General features: G+C 39.3%; 1 protein-coding gene across 2 annotated transcripts in view; it reads right to left on the bottom strand.

Annotated features, from left to right (window-relative positions):
* Nucleotides 1-16661: 16661 nt before the first annotated feature.
* Nucleotides 16662-21852, bottom strand: part of LOC135468077 (kelch domain-containing protein 3-like) — a 31391-nt gene continuing 26200 nt past the window's right edge. For both annotated transcript variants that reach the window (XM_064746114.1, XM_064746115.1), the window contains exons 10-11: nt 19990-20068; nt 16662-18984 (exon numbers count right to left, since the gene is read on the bottom strand). In XM_064746114.1, the coding sequence (XP_064602184.1) occupies nt 18921-18984; nt 19990-20068 (143 nt within the window). In that variant the 3' untranslated portion in view covers nt 16662-18920. The remainder of the gene's footprint in view (nt 18985-19989; nt 20069-21852) is intronic.

Below are 21852 nucleotides of genomic sequence, written 5' to 3'. Positions count from 1 at the left end.
TACGTCTAACGTGATTTAACTGAGCATCAAACAGGCGAATAGTGTTCTACGGAAACCATTGACCTCAGGGCAGAGGCAGTTTTGAGAAGGTGACGGAAGGGAGGGGGTGGGGGCAATCAGGTGAGGCACGCGCCGTACAGCAGGTGGGCCTGTTTGCTCTTGAAGGTGTCGGAACACAATGCCCTAACCCCGGGGCAGTATATCTGGCTTAGCCTATCTGACGCTTTTCACTGACATATACATTATAACTTACACCTTTAGCTGTTCTTCGCTGATGGCAGAAAGAAGCATGCAGTGACCCTGTAGCTCAGTTGGTGTTATATACAGTATAAAAAAACAATAACTATATCTTTGTCTTAATATCGTCGTTAATTGTCTCGGTATTTTCTAAAACAGGTCACCGTTACATTAACGTAAGAAGCAATAAGGCTCTCTTTAGTTCTACTATTTATAAAGAGTGTCACTCATGGGATGTTACATTATTTATTGAATTACTTGAATTTCTCATTAACAACATCCATGTGAAATTCGGGGATACCACTTACCCAACAGTGCATAGGTATTCCAATGGGTACTAATTGTGCGCCTCTTTTGGCAAACCTATACTTGTTTTCATATGAATACGACTATATGCAGAAATTACTTAAAAGTAATATCTTTACTGGCGTTAAATAACCCCCAAATTGCTGAAGCGGTGAAAGAAATCTATCCGCCTACATCGGAGTTAAAGGAGAGAACAGATAGACTTGATGGTACATCTTATTTGGATCTATATCTGTACAAAGACGAACAAGGTATTTCACGCCGCCTTTACGACAAAAGGGATAATTTCAATTTTGATATTGTAAATTATTCTTATTTGAATAGCAATATGCCAAAGGGTCCTGCATGTGCCGTATACATGTCTCGCCTTGTAGCATTTGTCAGATCTTGCGTAAACTTTAATGACTTTAATCTGCGTCACAAGTTGTTAGTTCAAAAACTAGTTTGTCAAGGATACTCCATCAAAGGTCTTCATTCTAAGTTTCTCAAATTTTACAATGAGAAAACACTCTCGTTTGCAGGTATGGACAGAGCGTTCAGAATCTCTGGCGATTTGCATTGTGATCAACCACATAGACGGCGCTGTTATCCCTATGTACATATCCATCGCGTACATGGTATTTAACAACATAGATGGTTGTCTGCCCGGCATCATTGAAAACTGATGACCGCTTCTCTCTTGTGTGTTACCGGCTTTATTTCCTATTTGTATGATTTCTTACATACCTTTGTCTTTGAAAGCTAGTGTTAAACGTTGGATCTTGCGATTATCGACTTGGAACGCCCTTTACGGACTACGAATGGTTCGTAGTTTCATTCCATCTTCAAGTACGAGAATACAACTCAGGTCACAAAAAAAAGTAATGAAAGTAATTTCTAATATTTCTGAATTTTATTGTACAAGTGTAATCATAAATCAGGCCACCTAAATACTCCTGTGTCTGACAAGTTTTGTAACAGACTTGTCTAAAGCAGTCGCAATCGCTGGCTGTCACAACGAAGATCGTTTGTCAGTTATGGTTATCTCTCCTGTACGCGACTTACATATGCACTGCAATGCATGTACATATTATTGAAGCACTATATTACCAAATCCTTCTTATGTTTCTTCACCAATGACACATGTATCTCATATTAGACCAAAGCCCCTTGAACGCCACCCTACACCGGTTATTCTTGTCTAACAGCGATGTTATCGTGCGGTGAAGGTTCTGTTTTGTCAAGCAGCATGTATTTTGTGATCGGGTTTAAACCATCAGTCGGGTGAATTCGTCATTGTCACTGCCAGTAACGACATTTTAAACCTGAACACATACCGATCAAGGTTGATTTTTATTTATTTATTCATTTATTTGAATGTTCCTTAACGCGTTACTCAAGAATCTTTCACTTTTTCACTGTTTGACTTTTCACAATTTTATCGTGGGAGAAACCGTATAAATCCACCGACATGCTGCAAATTACTAACAATCTTTCCCACCTGTAACGTGCAGTGCAGTGTTCAAATCTGCACAACATTTTGGTGGAAGACAAGTCGCCTTCAACGAACATTACACAGCGCAAACGGCCAAACGAGCGCACCCGACCTCTTGTTAACAACACCCCACGTAGAGTAACAGCTAGGGAATCAACCTTTTGTCTGTCCAAGGTCAGACTTGAACCCGCGCCTCTTGTGCCCAATAGCAAATGAATCACAATACTAACAACATACCTTTTCTTTCTCCCAACCTGTATATATCTCCATTGCATTGACTTGTATGGAATAATAATCGATATCTTCTTTAATGTTAAGAGATAATGACTGGGTGTGTAAATCGTTAAAGAGAGGCATCTATGGACGTTACAAGCTGAAGCACTCGTGTCCGCAGAGTCAAACATTCCCGGGGTTTTGCCGAAAACAAGCGACCATTTCCATTTGTTCAGTTGCCAACCAAGTGCTGTTTTAAAGTATATATGAATCGGGTGGGTTAACTGTTTCATGTTCACGTAATTTTGTTACGCCACATAGAAGCATAATTTTTAGATATACATGTGCCATTTGTACAAAATGAATAAAGAGGCCACCCTTGCGGTAGCCATTCATGCCGATGTCTTTTTATTGAATGGATTGCTATCCATATATAGGCCCTACACATGTGAGTATATACATAGATATGCACCATGCTATGGACATATAGCGTGACTGCAGTGACTTATAGTCATACCTATAGACAACATTGTACGTCTATATGTTATCTAAACTACTAAACCAAGTGACAAATATCAAATAATAACAATTTTTTAGACATTCAAGAAAAATTAAATATCTGTGGAGAGACACTTACCGATGTTGATAGCTGCATAAGTTGGACTATATATGATTAAATAACTGTAGGTTTAATAATTATTTCATTTTCAGCGAAACGTTTTGAAATTAAAAACATACATGTACGCATAGCAATTCATAAATTTGAAATACAATACATGTAATTGGCGTATTTAAAATCTGACCTGTAAAGTTACATACTTATTTTGTAACTAAGACGTGATAAAAAAAAATGACTTACATTTTGTGGAACTGGAATATTGCGTATCGGATAGACCCTACTACTAGCTTCCGTCTACCGCTGACCTGTCAATCGCTCCAACACGCCAGGTCCGACAGCTGATGAAATAAATCACCCCGCTCGGAAATTCCCAGTTCTTTTAACCGCGCGTGCTCTGTGACGTCACTGATTCCAACATCAAAGGGCGCCGGCGTGGCACACAGGTTTCTATGTGTTCTGGGCTGTGAGTCTAGCGGTGATGTCTCCAGAGACACAGACAGAACATTATGAAAGGAGAATTTATAATTCAAAGAGCTTTGGAGACAAGAAAATGATTAATTTGTACTTTATATGGGAGTAAAGGATGGACATATTATTGTCTACTTTCCTCAAAACTAATTCTGCTCACATCCATTAATGTCTCTGTGTTGTATTTTGGTAAGGGTTGGGTTTGGTGGAACTAATATTTAAACAGGAACTTTAGTTAATTATCAAATGGCCTGACCATCAACAAAATATATTTCTTTAAATATGTCGTTTCGGTTTGTCTAAAAACACTGGCCACAACCGGCTCGAAAGGACATAAGAACGCGCACATGGATTCTTAGACTAGCAGAATATCCTTTCTGTGGGCAGCACAATGATCTCGCTCTTAACAATGTGTTCGCGGGCAATAACCCTGCGCCTTAATAAGGTGTCTAAAGACTGAAATAATTAACTTAACGGTCTGTAAGCCCGCCTCTAATCACGTGACAGCAGTGGCTGTCGTCTGCACCGCCCCTCGGGTTTTAAGATCATTTAACAGCAACATATTGTGAGCACGTGCTTGTTGTTGTCACCCGAGATTTGAGATTTAAAATCCTGATTACAGTGGAGGAGTTAAATAGTCTATCACGGACAACACAAGGAGACACACCCTGAGGCAGATTCTGTGTTTTTTTTGACACGAATATTGTTCATTTTTTTGGGGTAACACTCTGTGTATTTTACCCAAACTCTACTTTTGGTTTAAAATAACAACCGATACACCATCACGTAAAGAGGATGAAGATTGATTTCTTTATGGAAAATTATTGAAGTGAATACATTTAACTTCTCTGAGGTATATTCCTATAAGCGCAGTTTAATTGTCATTGACTTCCCATGCAAATTGAACTCAGTTTATGTGTGTTGTTTTGACGTGAGAATATTAGTAGTACCTTTTTGTACAAAGCGAAAAGTGTATGATTGTTTGAACATAACACTGTGGCCAGCTTGTGACCATATCTGTTGTTCACGTCATGTGTTTGCTTGCACAATGCCATAATCAAGAACTTTCCACTAAATATATTTATTTATTTATTTGATTGTTGTTTCACACAATACACAGTATTTTTAACCTGTACGATAGCTCACTGTCTTAGAGTTGGAGGAAACCGGAGTGCCCGGGATAAGCTGATAACCATTGACAAGTTACCTACGCACTTTCCCACGTTTGACGGACAGTCTCGCTTACCGGTTGGTGGAGGCAAGGGGTCTTCAACGAGCGTAAGACTTCGCAAACGGCCTCACGAATGCTGTCGACCAGTCATTGCCACCAAATTTTGAACTAAAGGCCGGGAAAAAACGCCCATCTGGTGTTGGACTTGCACGCCGTACACACGGGGCTATTCCCGGTTCTTCGCGACACCGTTTGCAGCGTAGGCCCAACAGACAAAAACATTTCACGTGTAGATATAAAAACCTGCTGATGCCAGGAATACCAAATATGCAATTTTATACATTTTTTTATACACCTCCATCATTTCCTGTAACACACCTCAGAGCACTACAGCATTTTCCCGTGACACACCTTAGAGCACATTATCATCCCCCGTAACACACCCAAAGCACCACCACCCTCTCCCCTAACACACCCCAGAGCACCACCACATTCTCCTGTGACACACCCCAGAGCACCACCACATTCTCCAGTGACACACCCCAGAGCACCTCCATCATCCCCCGTAACACACCAAAGCACCACCACCCTCTCCCCTAACACACCCCAGAGCACCACCACATTCTCCTGTGACACACCCCAGAGCACCTCCATCATCCCCCGTAACACACCAAAGCACCACCACATTGTCCCCTAACACACCCCAGAGCACCACCACATTCTCCTGTGACACACCCCAGAGCACCTCCATCATCCCCCGTAACACACCAAAGCACCACCACCCTCTCCCCTAACACACCCCAGAGGACCACCACATTCTCCTGTGACACACCCCAGAGCGCCTCCATCATCTCCCGTAACAAACCCCAGAGCACCTCCATCGTCTCCCGTAACGCACCCCAAAGCATCACCATCCTCTTCCATAACATATCCCAAGTAACACCGTGATCTGCCGTAATACACCCTAAATAACACCATGATATCCCGTAACACACCCTAAGGAACACTATGATATACCGTAACACACCCACAAACACTATGACCTCCCAAAACACACCCCAAAGAACACAATGATTTCCCGTAACACTCCCCAAAAAACACAATGATTTTCCGTAACAAACCCCAAAGAACACTATGATCTCCCGTAACACCCCAAAGAATACTCTAACATTCCATAACATACCCCAAGAAGACTATGATATCCCGTAACACACCCAAAGAACACCATGATTAGCAGTAACACACCCCAAAGAACAATATAATCTCTCGAAAAACACACCTCAGAGCACCACCATCATGTCCCGTAATACGCATCAACGTACACATCATCATCTCCCGTAACACATTCAAGCGCACCGTCATCTCCCGTAACACACTCCAGCGCACCAATATCTTTCTCTGTAACATATCCCTGAGTACAAGCATCTTCTCACCAGAGATCACTCTGATCTCTGATAACACACCCCCACCTGTAGCAGATTATTTGCCTTTTAACTATTTTTTTCCTGAATCCGAAGTTACTCTATACCTTTTATATTCCAAGAAAGTTGTCCGGAAGATCCAAATCCAGTGGTGCAGATTCCGCTAATCTTCAGTCAATCAAAGAAACGCGCGCTGTCACTAATGAGATCAAAGCGCGCATGGATATGATGTGAGGGATCTTTTTTTCGCACGAGTAAAATCAATGGCTACTCATTCTGAATACCTAACCACATCAATCGGAAACCAGGCCAAATGCAGCTTTGATAATCTCCAGTAATGGCCCACATTTTGTAATGCAAAGGATGTAATTTTTGGTCCAATTTCTCAAGATGAAGATTCCCAATTTAGTTTCTAGTTGCTCCCAGAATACGACTAAACCTTTAGAAAATAGCACTGATGTAGTCAGAAATATACGTTTTTCTCGAAGAGGCTATAATTGCAATCAGTTATTGATAGAGTACAAATATTAATAGTAAAACAGTGTTATATATAATCCGGTGTGTGTACGTTTTCATTGATCTAGACCTTGAAGGACTGTCGTTAGATTGGTTTATTTCAGGGCAGAGCTGACCATTCTATGTTCGTCTGAGTAGCTTTATCTAGATAAATACGCCTTCATTATTGTCAGTATAACAACAGACAAGTTCTTTGAAACAGATTCTGACTTGATCGTAATTATTGTACCATAATTAGTCAAGTATTATCTGGAAATGTCCGAAAAAAACCTTGTATAACCTAGAGATATTCGTTTTGACAAGTCCGTAGTACCACTATACACAAACTACATAAAGTTTACTGGTTGAGAGATTCTGAAAAGTGTAACGATGGATCTGGCTTTAACATTCTGCATAGAGTGTAACGATGGAGTTACTATAACTGACTGTAAGATTCTGAAGAGTGCAACGAAAGATTTACTGTAACTAGTTGTACGATTCTGATGAGTGTACCGATGGAGTTACTGTGAATGGCTGTAAGAATCCAGTTTCTGTCTCAGGCTGTAATATTCTGAAGAGTGTAGCGATGGAGTTACTGTGACTGGCTGTAAGATTCTGTATACAGTGTAACGATGATTATTTGGGAGACTCGTTGGTGGAGTACTTTAGACAGTCGCCATGTACTGCTGTCGGTTTGGTGCCGCGCTCGGAAGTCGTTGGTTCGAAACCCTGTGAGGTCCATGCCAACTTTCAGTACTAGAGTCTGTGCTACATGTAATCCCTAACAACGATAATGCTGTTAAATGTTGACGATACCTCAGCTAGCTGTTAGATTCTCTGGAGTGTAACGACTGGGTTACCATGTTAAATTGTATTATAGCTGATCATGAATGTAAGTTGTGGTTAAATAGTTGAATCCAGATTTAACGCCAAGTGCTCAACATTCAGTCACTTATACGACGGTAGGTATATATGTTTATGGGGGTCGGGTTTTACATAAACGAACACAGTATTCTCAGGGTCAGATTCTGTATTGCAGCATCTGCAGCAGATCTACAAATAAAATGATATAGACTCTCAGCAAATGTACACAGGTAACCTAACCATCAGCATCCTCACCATTACCAGGCACGCTTACCTTAACGGGACTGTAACAAACTGTTAAGTGGTGAATGAACACCTGCTAACAAAAGCCTTGTCAAAAACCGCTAAATTCTAACACTATCCCGTAGCGAAGAACGGGCTATGAAAACAGCTGACAGCTGAACGACATTAACGAAGCGTTGAGTAGGTGTTTCTAACAGTACCTGAAAGCTTCTCGCATGATATTGCCGAACAAAAAAAAAAAAAAAACAAGAAACAGGTGCCAAAGTAAGAGGAAACATCTGCGCGTTGCCAACAAATATCTTCGATACAAATACCTTGTATGATGTACTATAGTCTATTTCTTTTCACTTGTCACCTGCATCCAGCTACGTGCAAAATCAGTCATACTCGCTACCAAAATTGTCTTTCATCAGTGGCACGTACATAACACCACAAGCTCTACTTATCGATATGTTTATTAGAAATCCATTTTATTTCAAATAAAATTTATTGTTAAACTCCATATGCATGTTTTCATGAGTAATACTTGGTTGATTCAGATTATGTCATAATTATTTTTTTAAAAAGTCATATGCTGCATGACTAAACTCAACGAAGTAACAAAGCCTGCACTACTGTCGAGGCGAATAGACTACACACGGATTTTAAGATGCTGTCGAACACAGTCAAGTGTACTGGATTAGTAACTGGTGTCGCTCTCCGTCAAAATATAGTGGATTCCGCCCAGCATGCCCTCTTTCTGGAATAAGTATTACGTGACTCGAGGCAATGAGTGCCTGATGTCGAAAACAGCTTATGCCTATGAGCTTAACATTATGAATTAAAAAGTATTCTATAACTGCATTTTCCTTGCAATAGTTTGGACGTTCAACATATCAACCTATAGAGCTTGTCGTGTTACGTGAACAAAGACAATTTTGATGGTGAGTATGGGTGATTTTACAAAGCTGAATATAGGCGACAAGTTAAAGGAAACAGACTGTAGCTCCTGGGCCATAATGTCAATGCATGCCTTTCTTTATGTGTCCTCATTATTCTGAACATCTTCATGACTTCATGGCCTCAGTGCACGGTGCAATATCACTAAATGTCATCAACCAGTTTATCGTTACAATTTTTGTTCTAAGAACTACCTTGTTATAAAAATTTGGCAACCTTAAAAATCAAGAAAATGCATGTAAGTGTTGAACAATTTGTGACAGAAGCATACCATCAAGGAAAGAGAAATGTACGATGGATCTACGTGTAATACTGGTGCTAGTTTTACAAACTCAACACCATTTCGCAAGTATTGTTTTGCGGGCGGATTAGCATACCATGGGTAGGTTTTGGGTATGCCTAAATTTGACAGTGACATACGGACTACGTTAACTGCTCAAGAACAGGGTTCTTTTTCTGAAGAAAAAAAAAACGTATGGAAAGCGAATGATAACCAAATCCGGGTGTGGTAATTGAAGTCTGATCACATATAAACGGTGAAGTGTTGACCAGATGTTAACTGCCGCTGGCAGAGCTCTCAATGACCTATGAACAGTAACATTCAGCTTTGCCTCCACGCACCGTTTGTATGTCTTATACTTAACTAAGTGCCTAGTAACTGGCTAATCGTATGTTTTAGCCTCAGATAAGTGCCTTACAAAATTGGTTTTGTGGGTAGATGGATATAAGACATAAATGCCTCCTTTCGGTGAGTACTTAGGAAAACCTCGACACCTTGATGTAGCTTCATAAAGTCGTCAAATAGTTGAATTAACAAAAACAACAATATGTCTTGGCCAACAAATAATGACTCTAAAATACCCTATCCAATTGAATTAAATGTATGCACTGTGTTTATTTGCCTTTTTAGCATTTATGGGTCTCCACCTACCACACAGTAAAATGTATTCTCTGTATATCATAGTGTATATATTAGGTAGCGACGTAAAAATTAACCTAATCTGACAACAGACAACAAAACATTAATGACTGAAGGCAGTTTTGAACCGCGACCAAGAATGCCTATAGTTTATATATTCCTCGGCAGAGTGATTAAAAGCTGTACACGTTCAGCACCTGTTTAAAACCAGGAGTCGGTGTAATTGGTGATCCACTGCAAGAAAACATTGTGTTTGAATTGACCGCATGTGTAAATTACAACATACCTACGCTGATAACGATAACATTAATATTATTTCAGTATATATCATGCAGGCTAAGTTCTGTCCTAAATTAGTTGGAGACATATACGATGTATCAGATTGTTATCCTTTTCACTGCATGAGGTACAGGTGCATGGGCATTGTCAGTTGATTAACTCAATTCTAGGTCAAGTTTCATCGGCTGTGTTTGTATACATTAAGCCAGCTATCAATGATGGCAGATTACATTTTCCTGGGAATACAGTTTCCTGATGGTGTCCGGCAAGGTGCTACTATTACATCACTTTAATTATCTATTGGTGGGGCAATATTTATTTTCCCTCTAATTTCTAGGGCTGTCTGTGTATATTATAAGCACAGCTTGCTGGCCAAGCGTGGCACAATTAATCGCAGCCGAAGTGTCTATGGCTAAGGATATGTATGGACAAATAGCTTTTGAAATTAAATATCTGGTCACGACAAAGAGATCATCGCCGCGAATCATTAGCTACAAACAAATGCCGCGCGGTAATTTAACTGTGGCTACCGTTTTCCCGGTGAGACTGACTGCGGGCGATTGCCATGTAGCTATGCACCGTTTGCGGAGTGAAGGCGCTAGACCTCAGCAGGGAGGTGAGAGGGCGTTCACTGTTACCCGAGGGAAGTATTATACTCTACAATTATCACAGTAAATCGTACTGAGGACAGTCTTTGATATCCAAGCCGCCTAGCGCGGACTGCGTTAAACCATCGCCTTGTTATAACATCTTATTTCGAGTAGAACGTTAAGGGTGTATGAGTTAAGTCATCAGCGCACCTTGAATATTCCAATCTGCCGCAGTTCTATATAACAAGCTGAATGGCAAATTTTACATTGACAAACCACTGGGGATGGCTTTTAGGCTGTACCGTTTACTTTGTACCCATTTTTTTTTATTCTGTCCAGATTTCAATAACTGCAAATTTTTTCCACACTTCGACAGAGTCGGCAATTCTACTATTTACAATGTTAACAATACTTTGCATTCAACATTAAACCATGCACCCTTTTTGTTTCACTTGGTCATTTCATCATCAGTTCACAACTTCCTACAAATATATCTTTACTCCGCCATTAGATCGATTGTTTGCCAAGATTTACAATTGACAATTTAATAATAATTTACTGGATGGCCTAGTACAACAGGTTTATACAACCTTAGCCTGAACCTTTAAACAAGATGGTCGCGTGTTCGGATCCAGCTCTCGCTTGATCGGCTGCGGCCTTTAAGCCATGAGACTTGTCAGATATCTGACAATGGGCGGCGCCTCCTCTGGATTTCCCCTGGTATCCTCCATTCCCCGACCCTACCTTACTCATATTAGTGAAACATCCTTAAGTGCGATGTAAAATACCAATCAGTTAAGTAAATCTTGTAAAATTGGTAAAAGGCAAAGCTAAACGAATAAAGAACTGCGGGTGGCTATGGTATCTCGAAGTCCTAATATAGTCACAAGGCGTGATGGCGGAGAACTCCTAGCTAACGACAACATGGTTTTCCAGTATGTTCCAACGCGGAATATCACCATCTATCCACACCAGCTAATTTACTGTCTTAAACATATTGTAGTCGGGGTTTCATCTGACCTGTCCAAATATAGATCTCCCACTTTCCCAACACTTCAATATTTCCCCATGCCTAGCCACAACACTAGCAGTTTGTGGCATAGAAGATACTCATTACTACTCTGGTCTAAGCAGAGATTTCTTTGGTTGCCAGTGTTTCCTGTTGAGTACTGTAACACACTTTAAGAAATACCGGTACCTATAGTTGGTGTACATTGTCAAAGCAGTAGTAAACAGTAAGTGGGGTTTACGGGGGTTTGATAGCGTGATGTGGTTTCTGTCTTTTGGTAACTGTCTTGGGTGCTGTATGAAAAAAAAGGACAGACTCATCGCCAAAAGTTAGACACCGGTGCGGTTAACTGTTTGGAGAGTTAGCTACAGTTGGGCCTACATATCAGCTAGACAAATGTAAGAACAAGTAGATTCTAATTACTTGAATAAAATGAGTTGTTGAAGCCAAAATGCCGACGAACTGTTCTGTTAGTACATAAAGGCTGAGGTTAAGGCCAATACAGTAGATGTTTTGTGCCATTTAGAGGCTATAGGTTTTGAGTTTTCTGACTCGCCAAGGTAGAGGGCAAACATGTAGATGTAAATAGGCGGATCTCACTGGTCTAGGAATAGTGATCACCTGGTCAGCGATGGCCTACATCTGCATGAAGCACTCTGAAAAGGCTCTTCTCGCTTAACACCCATGTCCATTCTCAAATGTGTTTTTCTATTATCGTGTGTTTGTTTATTTAACCGATGTTTAAAATCATGACCCAGGGTTTTTCATCATACGATGGCCGTCAGTTTAATCGGCAGAGTGAACTGGAGTACCAGGGATACACCATTACCCTTTGGCAAGCCACTGAAGATCTTTAGCACAAGTCACTTGGTACCATGTGTCACATATAATCCACTGGATCACTCTCATAGACCTGTACAGCCTGTACAAATGTGAGACCTCACGTCAACTTAGAGACAGAGATGGCCTAACGCATGCGGCAACAATTATACAGCTATTAGCAAATGACGGGAGAATCTGAAGGCGATTCCTTCCCGTCCTCCAGGCTACACACAGCGTTAACCACTAGCACACAGTCGCCTATAAGGTGACTCTATGGAACTGTCTGACAAACACCTGTCCAAAGTAGCAAAACCATAACGTTATCATTCACATTAATCTCCGTGTTTTTTCCCATGTACGGGCACATGTTTATAATCAGTTTCACACATTGGCCTTGAAACACAATGAAGGTTACAAAAACCGAATATTCCACCATTGGTTTGATTTGATTTGATTAGTGTTTTACGCCATACTCAAGAATATTTCACTTGTAGGACGGCGACAAGCATATTATGGTGGAAGGAAACCCGGCAAACCCGGAGGAAACCCATATTCCATCCATATAGTCAACAAATATACACGAGCACTCAGATTTATTGGAGGATTCTTCGAGTGACTGACTGTTTAATCATTGTATAAAACTATTCTCAATACTTTTTTCCTTATAACATGACTGTCAGCTTTACAGACAGGGTAAACTACAAACGTTTGTCAGGTTAATAACAAAATTTCCTTACGTTTGACGGACAGTTTTGTGTTGGAGGAAATTGGAGGAAGATAAGTGGTCTTCAACGAATCTAAGATTGCACAAAAGCGCTACTGCTTGTTGTCACCATGGCCCATACAAGCAGTGACAGCCTTCAGGGGAATGTACAAATTCCTGGTCTAAGGCCGAGTTTGAACCCCTACCTTGTGGGCCTCCTGCTAGTGAACACCCTACTCACTGTACTGTCTGGCTCATGATTTATTGGTGGAGGAAACTGGTTGGCAGCGCTTAATGACCAGCAATGTAGCTCAGCAAATGGCTGGTTTAATACATGTACCTGATATCAGGCTGCAACTGAGCTGTCAAGAGCTGGGTATTAACAGATCTTATTAGTAAGGATAAGGGATGGTAATGTAGGTTTCCAGGTCGAGACTACAAGACTGTTACCATGGGAAAGTATCGGAGGACTATGGATTTGTACAGATGGAGTCAAGACATGGCATGGCTGTGTATTCATGGGCTACTGCAGTTCTCTCAAGGTTTAGTATTTTCCAGCTGACACATTTTGTTTGATTCCAATTGCTTCATTCGCCTTTTTAGTTTGTTTTTGTTAAGTTTACTGGCACCAAAAGCATCGTTTTAAGGCATTTATGAGCATGTTACATACCAAACGAAATACAAAAAGGTGCAATATAGTATCTATTGTGTTGATACTATTTGTTATGTGGAAGTAGCTCTAAGGTTCTGGTGGTGGATGTACAGCAGGAATGTAGCCTGTATAATGTTGAGGGAATGTCAACAAACTTTCAAGCTTATACCTTATTCATTATTCAAAGTGATTAATACATTTCACAATCACTCAAATACCCAAACACAGAGCAAAAAACTCAAACGAATACAGTAGATGTCAAAGTGTCACTTTAATGCCTGACAACTGTGGGTAAATTAAGCTCAATTCAGACATTAGAAATTAAACTTGTTTCACACCAGTTAAACTGTGAAGTGCACAAAAGCTGGAGATCGAAGCATTTGTAGGGAAAGTCACCGGAGGACTTTCGGATTACATATCCTACTTCCTCAACCATTTCACCTATGAATAGTAATTTTTAGTGTTATTGATGTACTTTTTAATTAGATTTTGGAGACAAATTGGTTTAGTGGGTTGGCCAATTTCAGGGCTTCACAAAAAGTACAGTTTGATCAGTGTACATAGGAACTATTCAAGGATGCAGAAAGACTAAATAATTACAACAATACCATATAGTTAGATGATATGTAACAGCATGTACCATGTGTGTTGTACATAATTACATCAGAGGCAGATAAACTGCAATACGGGCAAGTGTTGGATATTCTGTGGTAATGATACACACGTTATCACACATAAAATTCAATAGTTATTGCAATAACCCAATGAACGTCTTGCATAATCTCAGATAGACAGGGCATATTTCTTGACAATGTTAAAACACATAAGGCACTCTCCACAAATATTTGCATCATTAGAAATACAAAACAATTGCTGCACACTGTATATTATCTCCTGCTTCATGATATAAAAACACATATCTTGAGGTTCACATGAAAAACGGTTAATTCTATTTCTAGCAGAAACGTTCAAAACGCTTTGGAAAGCAAATAATTCTGTGACCGAATTCTTAAAGTATTAAAATTACACAGTCAAACTGTCAGAACACTGTCACAGATACAAATGATTCACACAAATGAAAAATTATATATATTGTAGCAAGGCTACCAAAGAGCTCGACTGTAGCAGACACAGCAAGACCTTAGCTGAATGCATTATTCTATAACTTCTAAGATCTGGGGCACCTTGTCTGCTCATTTTAGCCAACATATATGTAATTGCTGCAGTATTATTGAGTTTCTGTTTCCCACATGGTTAGACCATCTAATGAACAACATACTCATGTATTTTATTTTCCAAAAGCTAATATCTGTCCCAAATATTAAACAATTTAGGGTAGCTGCTACTTTTACCTTAACATGGATTCTATTACACAAACATAAGGTGAGGGTTAGGAATTTTTAACTGATGGTTATTAATATGCTCACCAAGCATCCACCATTGTACAATGTATATTCCACTAGTGTTATTGTATTTAAAGAATGCAAAACCAAAGTTCAATACATGCAGTAGTTTTTGATACCATTCTAACATTTACCTTAACATTCATTCCAATTTATACCAGAGACTAAGTCGTGAGTTTTGTTATCTATGGTAATTAATATGTACACAGAGCATAAACTACAGAACATAACCCTCATGTTATTTTGCTCCAGGTGTATTGAATGAGCTCAATCCTGGACAAGTCCTGAATTATGTAATTAACCATAAGTGAGATGCACCAAGGATGGAATGGGCTATGTACATGAGATACCCATGCCATCCTGAACACACATCTTGACACTCCTTTTGATGTTGTGTATTTTATTTATTTGATAGGTATTTTATGCCGTACTCAAGAATATTTCACTTATATTATGGTGGGTGGAAACCGAGCAGAGCCCAGGGGAAACCCACAACCATCTTCAGGTTGTTGACAGACCTTCCTACGTATGGCCGGAGAGGAAGCCAGCATGAGCTGGACTTGAACTCACAGCGACCGCATTGGTGAGAGGCTCCTGGGTCATTACGCTGCGCTAGCGCGCTAACCGACTGAGCCACGGAGGCCCCTGTGATGTTGTGTATGCGACACCATTGCTTTGGGTGTGACACAAGTGAAGCCTATACTTTGTACAGGCAATCTAACAAAATTCTTATTGCGATACCTGCAGGCACATTAGTGGGATATATCTGTACAACTATCAGACACAAACAGATCCTAGGTAAAGTCCTCACCTTACTGTCAGGCCATATACAGTTCAGTATTGTGTGATATATCTGTACAACTATCAGACACAAACAGATCCTAGGTAAAGTCCTCACCTTACTGTCAGGTCATATACAGTTCAGTATTGTGTGATATATCTGTACAACTATCACACACATACAGATCCTAGGTAAAGTCCTCACCTTATTGTCAGGTCATATACAGTTTAGTATTGTGTGATATATCTGTACAACTATCACACACATACACATCCTAGATAAAGTCCTCACCTTACTGTCAGGTCATATACAGTTCAGTATTGTGTGATATATCTGTACAACTATCAGACACAAACAGATTCTAGGTAAAGTCTTCTCCTTACTGTCAGCCCGTACACAGTACAGTATTGTGTGATATATCTGTACAACTATCACACATATACAGATCCTAGGTAAAGTCCTCACCTTACTGTCAGGTCATATACAGTTCAGTATTGTGTGATATATCTGTACAACTATCAGACACAAACAGATCCTAGGTAAAGTCCTCACCTTACTGTCAGGTCATATACAGTTCAGTATTGTGTGATATATCTGTACAACTATCACAAATATACAGATCCTAGGTAAAGTCCTCACCTTACTGTCAGGTCATATACAGTTCAGTATTGTGTGATATATCTGTACAACTGTCACACACATACAGATCCTAGGTAAAGTCCTCACCTTACTGTCAGGTCATATACAGTTCAGTTTTGTGTGATATACCTGTACAACTATCACACACATACAGATCCTAGGTTAAGTCCTCACCTTACTGTCAGGTCATATACAGTTCAGTTTTGTGTGATATATATGTACAACTATCACACACATACAGATCCTAGGTGAAGTCCTCACCTTACTGTCAGGTCATATACAGTTCAGTATTGTGTGATATATCTGTACAACTATCACATATACAGATCCTAGGTAAAGTCCTCACCTTACTGTCAGGTCATGTACAGTTCAGTATTGTGTGATATATCTGTACAACTATCACATATACAGATCCTAGGTAAAGTCCTCACCTTACTGTCAGGTCATATACAGTTCAGTTTTGTGTGATACACCTGTACAACTATCACATATACAGATCCTAGGTTAAGTCCTCACCTTACTGTCAGGTCATGTACAGTTCAGTATTGTGTGATACATCTGTACAACTATCAGACATATACAGATGCTAGGTGAAGTCCTCACCTTACTATCAGGTCATATACAGTTCAGCTAGGCCATATACGGTTTAATAGTCACACTCTGTAAATACACGTACATTAATACACGATCTCCTTTGTAACATTTCCATGTTACTATACAGTATAGGAGAAACACTGTACAGTGTGTGCACTTCACCATACAGCAGCTCTTCAGTAATCTAGGCACAACATACAGTGTTAAACTGTTTTTTATACATGTACATGTTGTATACTACATGATGACTACACACACACATGTACTGTTCAGTCTGTGTATATCACATGTACTGTTCAGTCTGTGTATATCACATGTACTGTTCAGTCTGCGTATATCACATGTACTGTTCAGTCTGCGTATATCACATGTACTGTTCAGTCTGTGTATAAGAAGTACTGTTCAGTCTGTGTATATCACATGTACTGTTCAGTCTGCGTATATCACATGTACTCTTCAGTCTGTGTATAAGAAGAACTGTTCAGTCTGCGTATATCACATGTACTGTTCAGTCTGCGTATAACACGTACTGTTCAGTCTGTGTATATCACATGTACTGTTCAGTCTGCGTATATCACATGTACTGTTCAGTCTGTGTATAAGAAGTACTGTTCAGTCTGCGTATATCACATGTACTGTTCAGTCTGCGTATAACACGTACTGTTCAGTCTGCGTATATCACATGTACTGTTCAGTCTGCGTATAACACGTACTGTTCAGTCTGCGTATATCACATGTACCGTTCAGTCTGCATATAACACATGTACTGTTCAGTCTGTGTATATCAAATGTACTGTTCAATCTGCATATATCAGTCTCCAGAAATACATATCATTGAATAACATGCCTACACAGTACATGTGTATACTGTAGATCCTATATCCAGCACTGTAAATTTATACATACAGTACATCTTTTCTGCCACACTGTAAACAATTAACACTGTACCATATATACTGCTTTGTATGTGCCAGGAGAGGCAGCAATGTGCACTCTAACTGACACGCATTCATTACACACCCTAGCAGTCTTTGTAACATACTCATTATGTATCAATGTTTATTAGCAGAGCAGTAAAAAACACTCACTATGCATTAACCACACTCTAGCACATCAATCTACACCTAGTTTTCATTAGTTAATAATTAATCGTCTAACTCCTTCAAAAAGTCAGACTGCAATTTCACATACATGTACTTCAATAATTTAACTGTAGAGAATTCTCTACAAGGACCTGAACTGCGTAGTAAACCATAAAAGCATATACTACCAGCAATATAAAACACAGTATTGCTTTCTAATTAACTTAAAGAAAAGGACAAAAAGTATGGCTTTCAGCCATGCATGAATAACAGTGCCATCTTCAAAACTATCCATTAAGACTTGTGCAGGATCTAGCTGACACCAACCATAGTATAGCACTGGCTACACTGAAGAAATTAATAAATAACACAGTTATTTATTTATTTATTTGCTGAATTCCTTTATCAAAGAATTTCATTTACAGGACAGCTGTCAGTGGCTCAAAGAAACAGGAGGTATACCGACAAAGCCAGCTCTACATGTTTGCCAAATCAGTGGGAGGCATGTGATTTTCAAGCAATCTGATGATGGGCCACTAAACAACTTAATGCGTGACGTCCATGGCTTATTGTCACAAAGCCCATGGGAACAATGAGGGTTAGGGAACCTGGAGCATTTGACCTAACACTGCATGAAAAGACAAGCACCTTGATAACTCTTGTGTCCTGGTGAATGAAAGACAAGCACCTTAACTCGGGCACAACCTTCACCCTGAAAAGTTTAATCAAGTTTGATCACATACAATAACTGTTTTATAATGTGGCACACCATAAAACACTGTAACTTTATTTATATATTGTGAATAACTGGTAAATTGCTTAATAGTCAGTCAACCCTTTCCATGCTTTCATTCAACAACATCACTTGTCCACTTCAGCTGTCAATGAAACAACAGTATTGGAAATTGAGTGCTGTGACAAATGACAGGTGTTTGTGCGCTGTTGTGAGCTGACATCTGTTGACATGACACAAGCTGTAACTGAATTTACCGTTGTCTCAGCCGTATACATTCACTGGACGAGTAATACAGTTGTTTGTTGTCATGGCAGCTAGCTCCCACCTGAAATAGGAAAATCAAGATTAAAAAAAAACACAAATTCAAGAAAACGATCAATATCAAAATCTATTTTTACACCTCTGAATCTGTCTGGGGGTGTTTGATTAAAACTGTCCATAGTTTTCTTCCATCACCCACGCAATCTGCCACACCACTGTCTGAGTCAGTACTCTCACAGCTAAGCCTGTTTACACACTAATATTTCATGTCATAACATCACAACACAGTACATAAAAATATCTTCAGGGTAATTGCACATATTATTTCTTTGAACATGAGATAATATGGGTATACTCCTTGTCATCACTCTAACCCATGACATGCCTGCTGGTGATGAGAGTTGGCAGGCTTGTGGATTCCAGAAGGAAAACATCCTCCACACAAAGTCAGCTACAGACTATAGCTATGTACAAACAGACTTGCTTACAGACAACTTGTGAGATAAGAGAGAAGCCTTGGATTATCATTAGCCTCATATACCTGATAACTTGTGCCGATGACAAACAACCAGTGATAACAACAACTGTCCACCCACACATTTTAGTATACTTATACTGAGCTACATTTAATACACCTTTATAAACAGATTCATTTAGAAATCATATGCAATCATAAACCATAATCATAAGTCATTTGCCAGGTAAGAGATAATTATTCTCATGCAGGTTTATACATTATATTTTACTGCCTTTTTTTACTGTGGTCAGGGATGATAAGACATTCCTAGCAATGGTTTGACTATTTTAGCTCTGCAGAAATCCCTGATGTAGCCCCCAATTCTTAATCCCTGCATTCTACCTGCCTCTTTTGGTTGGCCATGTGTTAATTGGTGGGGTAGGGGTACCTGGGACATTGTGACAGTATGCATGGCTCTTCATAAGAGTATTAAAAAAATTAATATTCATGAGCACGGTGTAAAATACCAATGAAATAAATAAAATAAATACAAAGTGAATGATGAAAAGTACATGACAGTCTCTAGCAACGACAAACATAACGGTATCTTACCTGATATCCTTTGGTAAGCCTGTTGTATCAAGTTTGTGTTCCATTACAGCTAACATACACAGTGTTTTTAGGGTAGAAGCTGAAATACAAGGCAGAAGCATTAGAATATAACAGTGAAATGCTCACATAGAAAACTGTTACTTTGATCAAGTGCTCTATTTATTGGATGAATTCTAGCAATTTTGTAGACCGTGACAGCTTTCAAACTCTATATAAAATAATTTAACTAGACGTATCTTAATGTACTATAAAGACTGAAACAAAACATCACACACATCTACAGGGAAAACCAAAATCTTTGCTGACATGTCATTTAGTTGCAATCATTCATTTATTTATTCTTGAAGGGAAATCTGATTATAACGTTAAGCAACAAAACACATTTTCACACATCAATCACAAAAACTTGTGCACTTACGCCTACATGACAAATGACTGAAGTTAGTTATAGTGTGAAATCTACTTTTATTGTGTGTAAAAGTTTGAAATAAGTCCGAAATGTCATGTTCTATAATTCAGAATGTCTACCACCCAGAAAAATAAGGGAGTTATTTATTACTTTGTAGAAACACAGAGTAACAACATGATTGTGAGTTTCTGATGGCCTCCCTTGTTCCTAAAATATTCAGGTCATGAGCACATTTAGAACATACTTGGAAAAAAGTCCCAATCATCAACAATGTGCCTTTGTCTTTGCAGCTGACATAGCTATATCATATCTTCCAGCCAATTAACAAAGCTCAACAAAGCCCACTTAGGAATGACAAAACAATAGGGAGAACAGAGCTTATTTCATAAAATTTCATTAAAGCTGCAAAATAAAATTACGCTCACAAAATTAAAGCAGCTCAAGACAGTTTTTCGTACAGGTTTTTTTTGTTCTTATATATAATAATGCGTTTTGAAAGAATGTATTTATGTGGATGTAAACTACGTCCGTAGACAGTCAGACGAGTTTACAGGGACAAGATGGTATGGACCTGTCACAAATTTATATGGACATGATGGTTTTTAACTATGACAAGTTTATAGGGACATTACGGTATGTACCTGTGACAACTTTATAGGGTCAAGGTGGTATGTACCTGTGACAAGTTTACAGGGACAGGATGGTATGTACCAGTGACAAGTTTATAGGGACATGATGGTATGGACCAATGACAAGTTTATAGGGACATGATGGTATGTACCTGTGACAAGTTTATAGGAACATGATGGTATGTACCAGTGACAAGTTTATAGGAACATGATGGTATGTACCAGTGACAAGTTTAAAGGGACATTATGGTATGTACCAGTGACCAGTTTAAAGAGACATAATGGTAAGTACCAGTGACAAGTTTATAGGGACAGGATGGTATGTACCAGTGACATGTTTATAGGAACATGATGGTATGTACCAATGACAAGTTTATAGGGACATGATGGTATGTACCTGTGACAAGTTTATAGGGACATGATGGTAGGTACCTATGACAAGTTTATAGGGACAGGATGGTATGTACCAGTGACAAGTTTATAGGAACATGATGGTATGTACCAGTGACAAGTTTAAAGGGACATGATGGTATGTACCTGTGACAACTTTATAGGGACAGGATGGTATGTACCTGTGACAAGTTTATAGGGACAGGATGGTATGTACCAGTGACAAGTTTATAGGGACATTATGGTATGTACCTGTGACAAGTTTATAGGGACAGGATGGTATGTACCAGTGACAAGTTTATAGGAACATGATGGTATGTACCAGTGACAAGTTTATAGGGACAGGATGGTATGTACCAGTGACAAGTTTAAAGGGACATGATGGTATGTACCAATGACAAGTTTATAGGGACATGATGGTATGTACCAGTGACA

This window comes from Liolophura sinensis, chromosome 6, assembly GCF_032854445.1.
Source record: "Liolophura sinensis isolate JHLJ2023 chromosome 6, CUHK_Ljap_v2, whole genome shotgun sequence".
Classification (NCBI taxonomy): Eukaryota; Metazoa; Mollusca; class Polyplacophora; order Chitonida; family Chitonidae; genus Liolophura; species Liolophura sinensis.
Note: the sequence above shows the minus strand (reverse complement) of the source record. Positions and strands in the feature narration are given on the sequence as shown.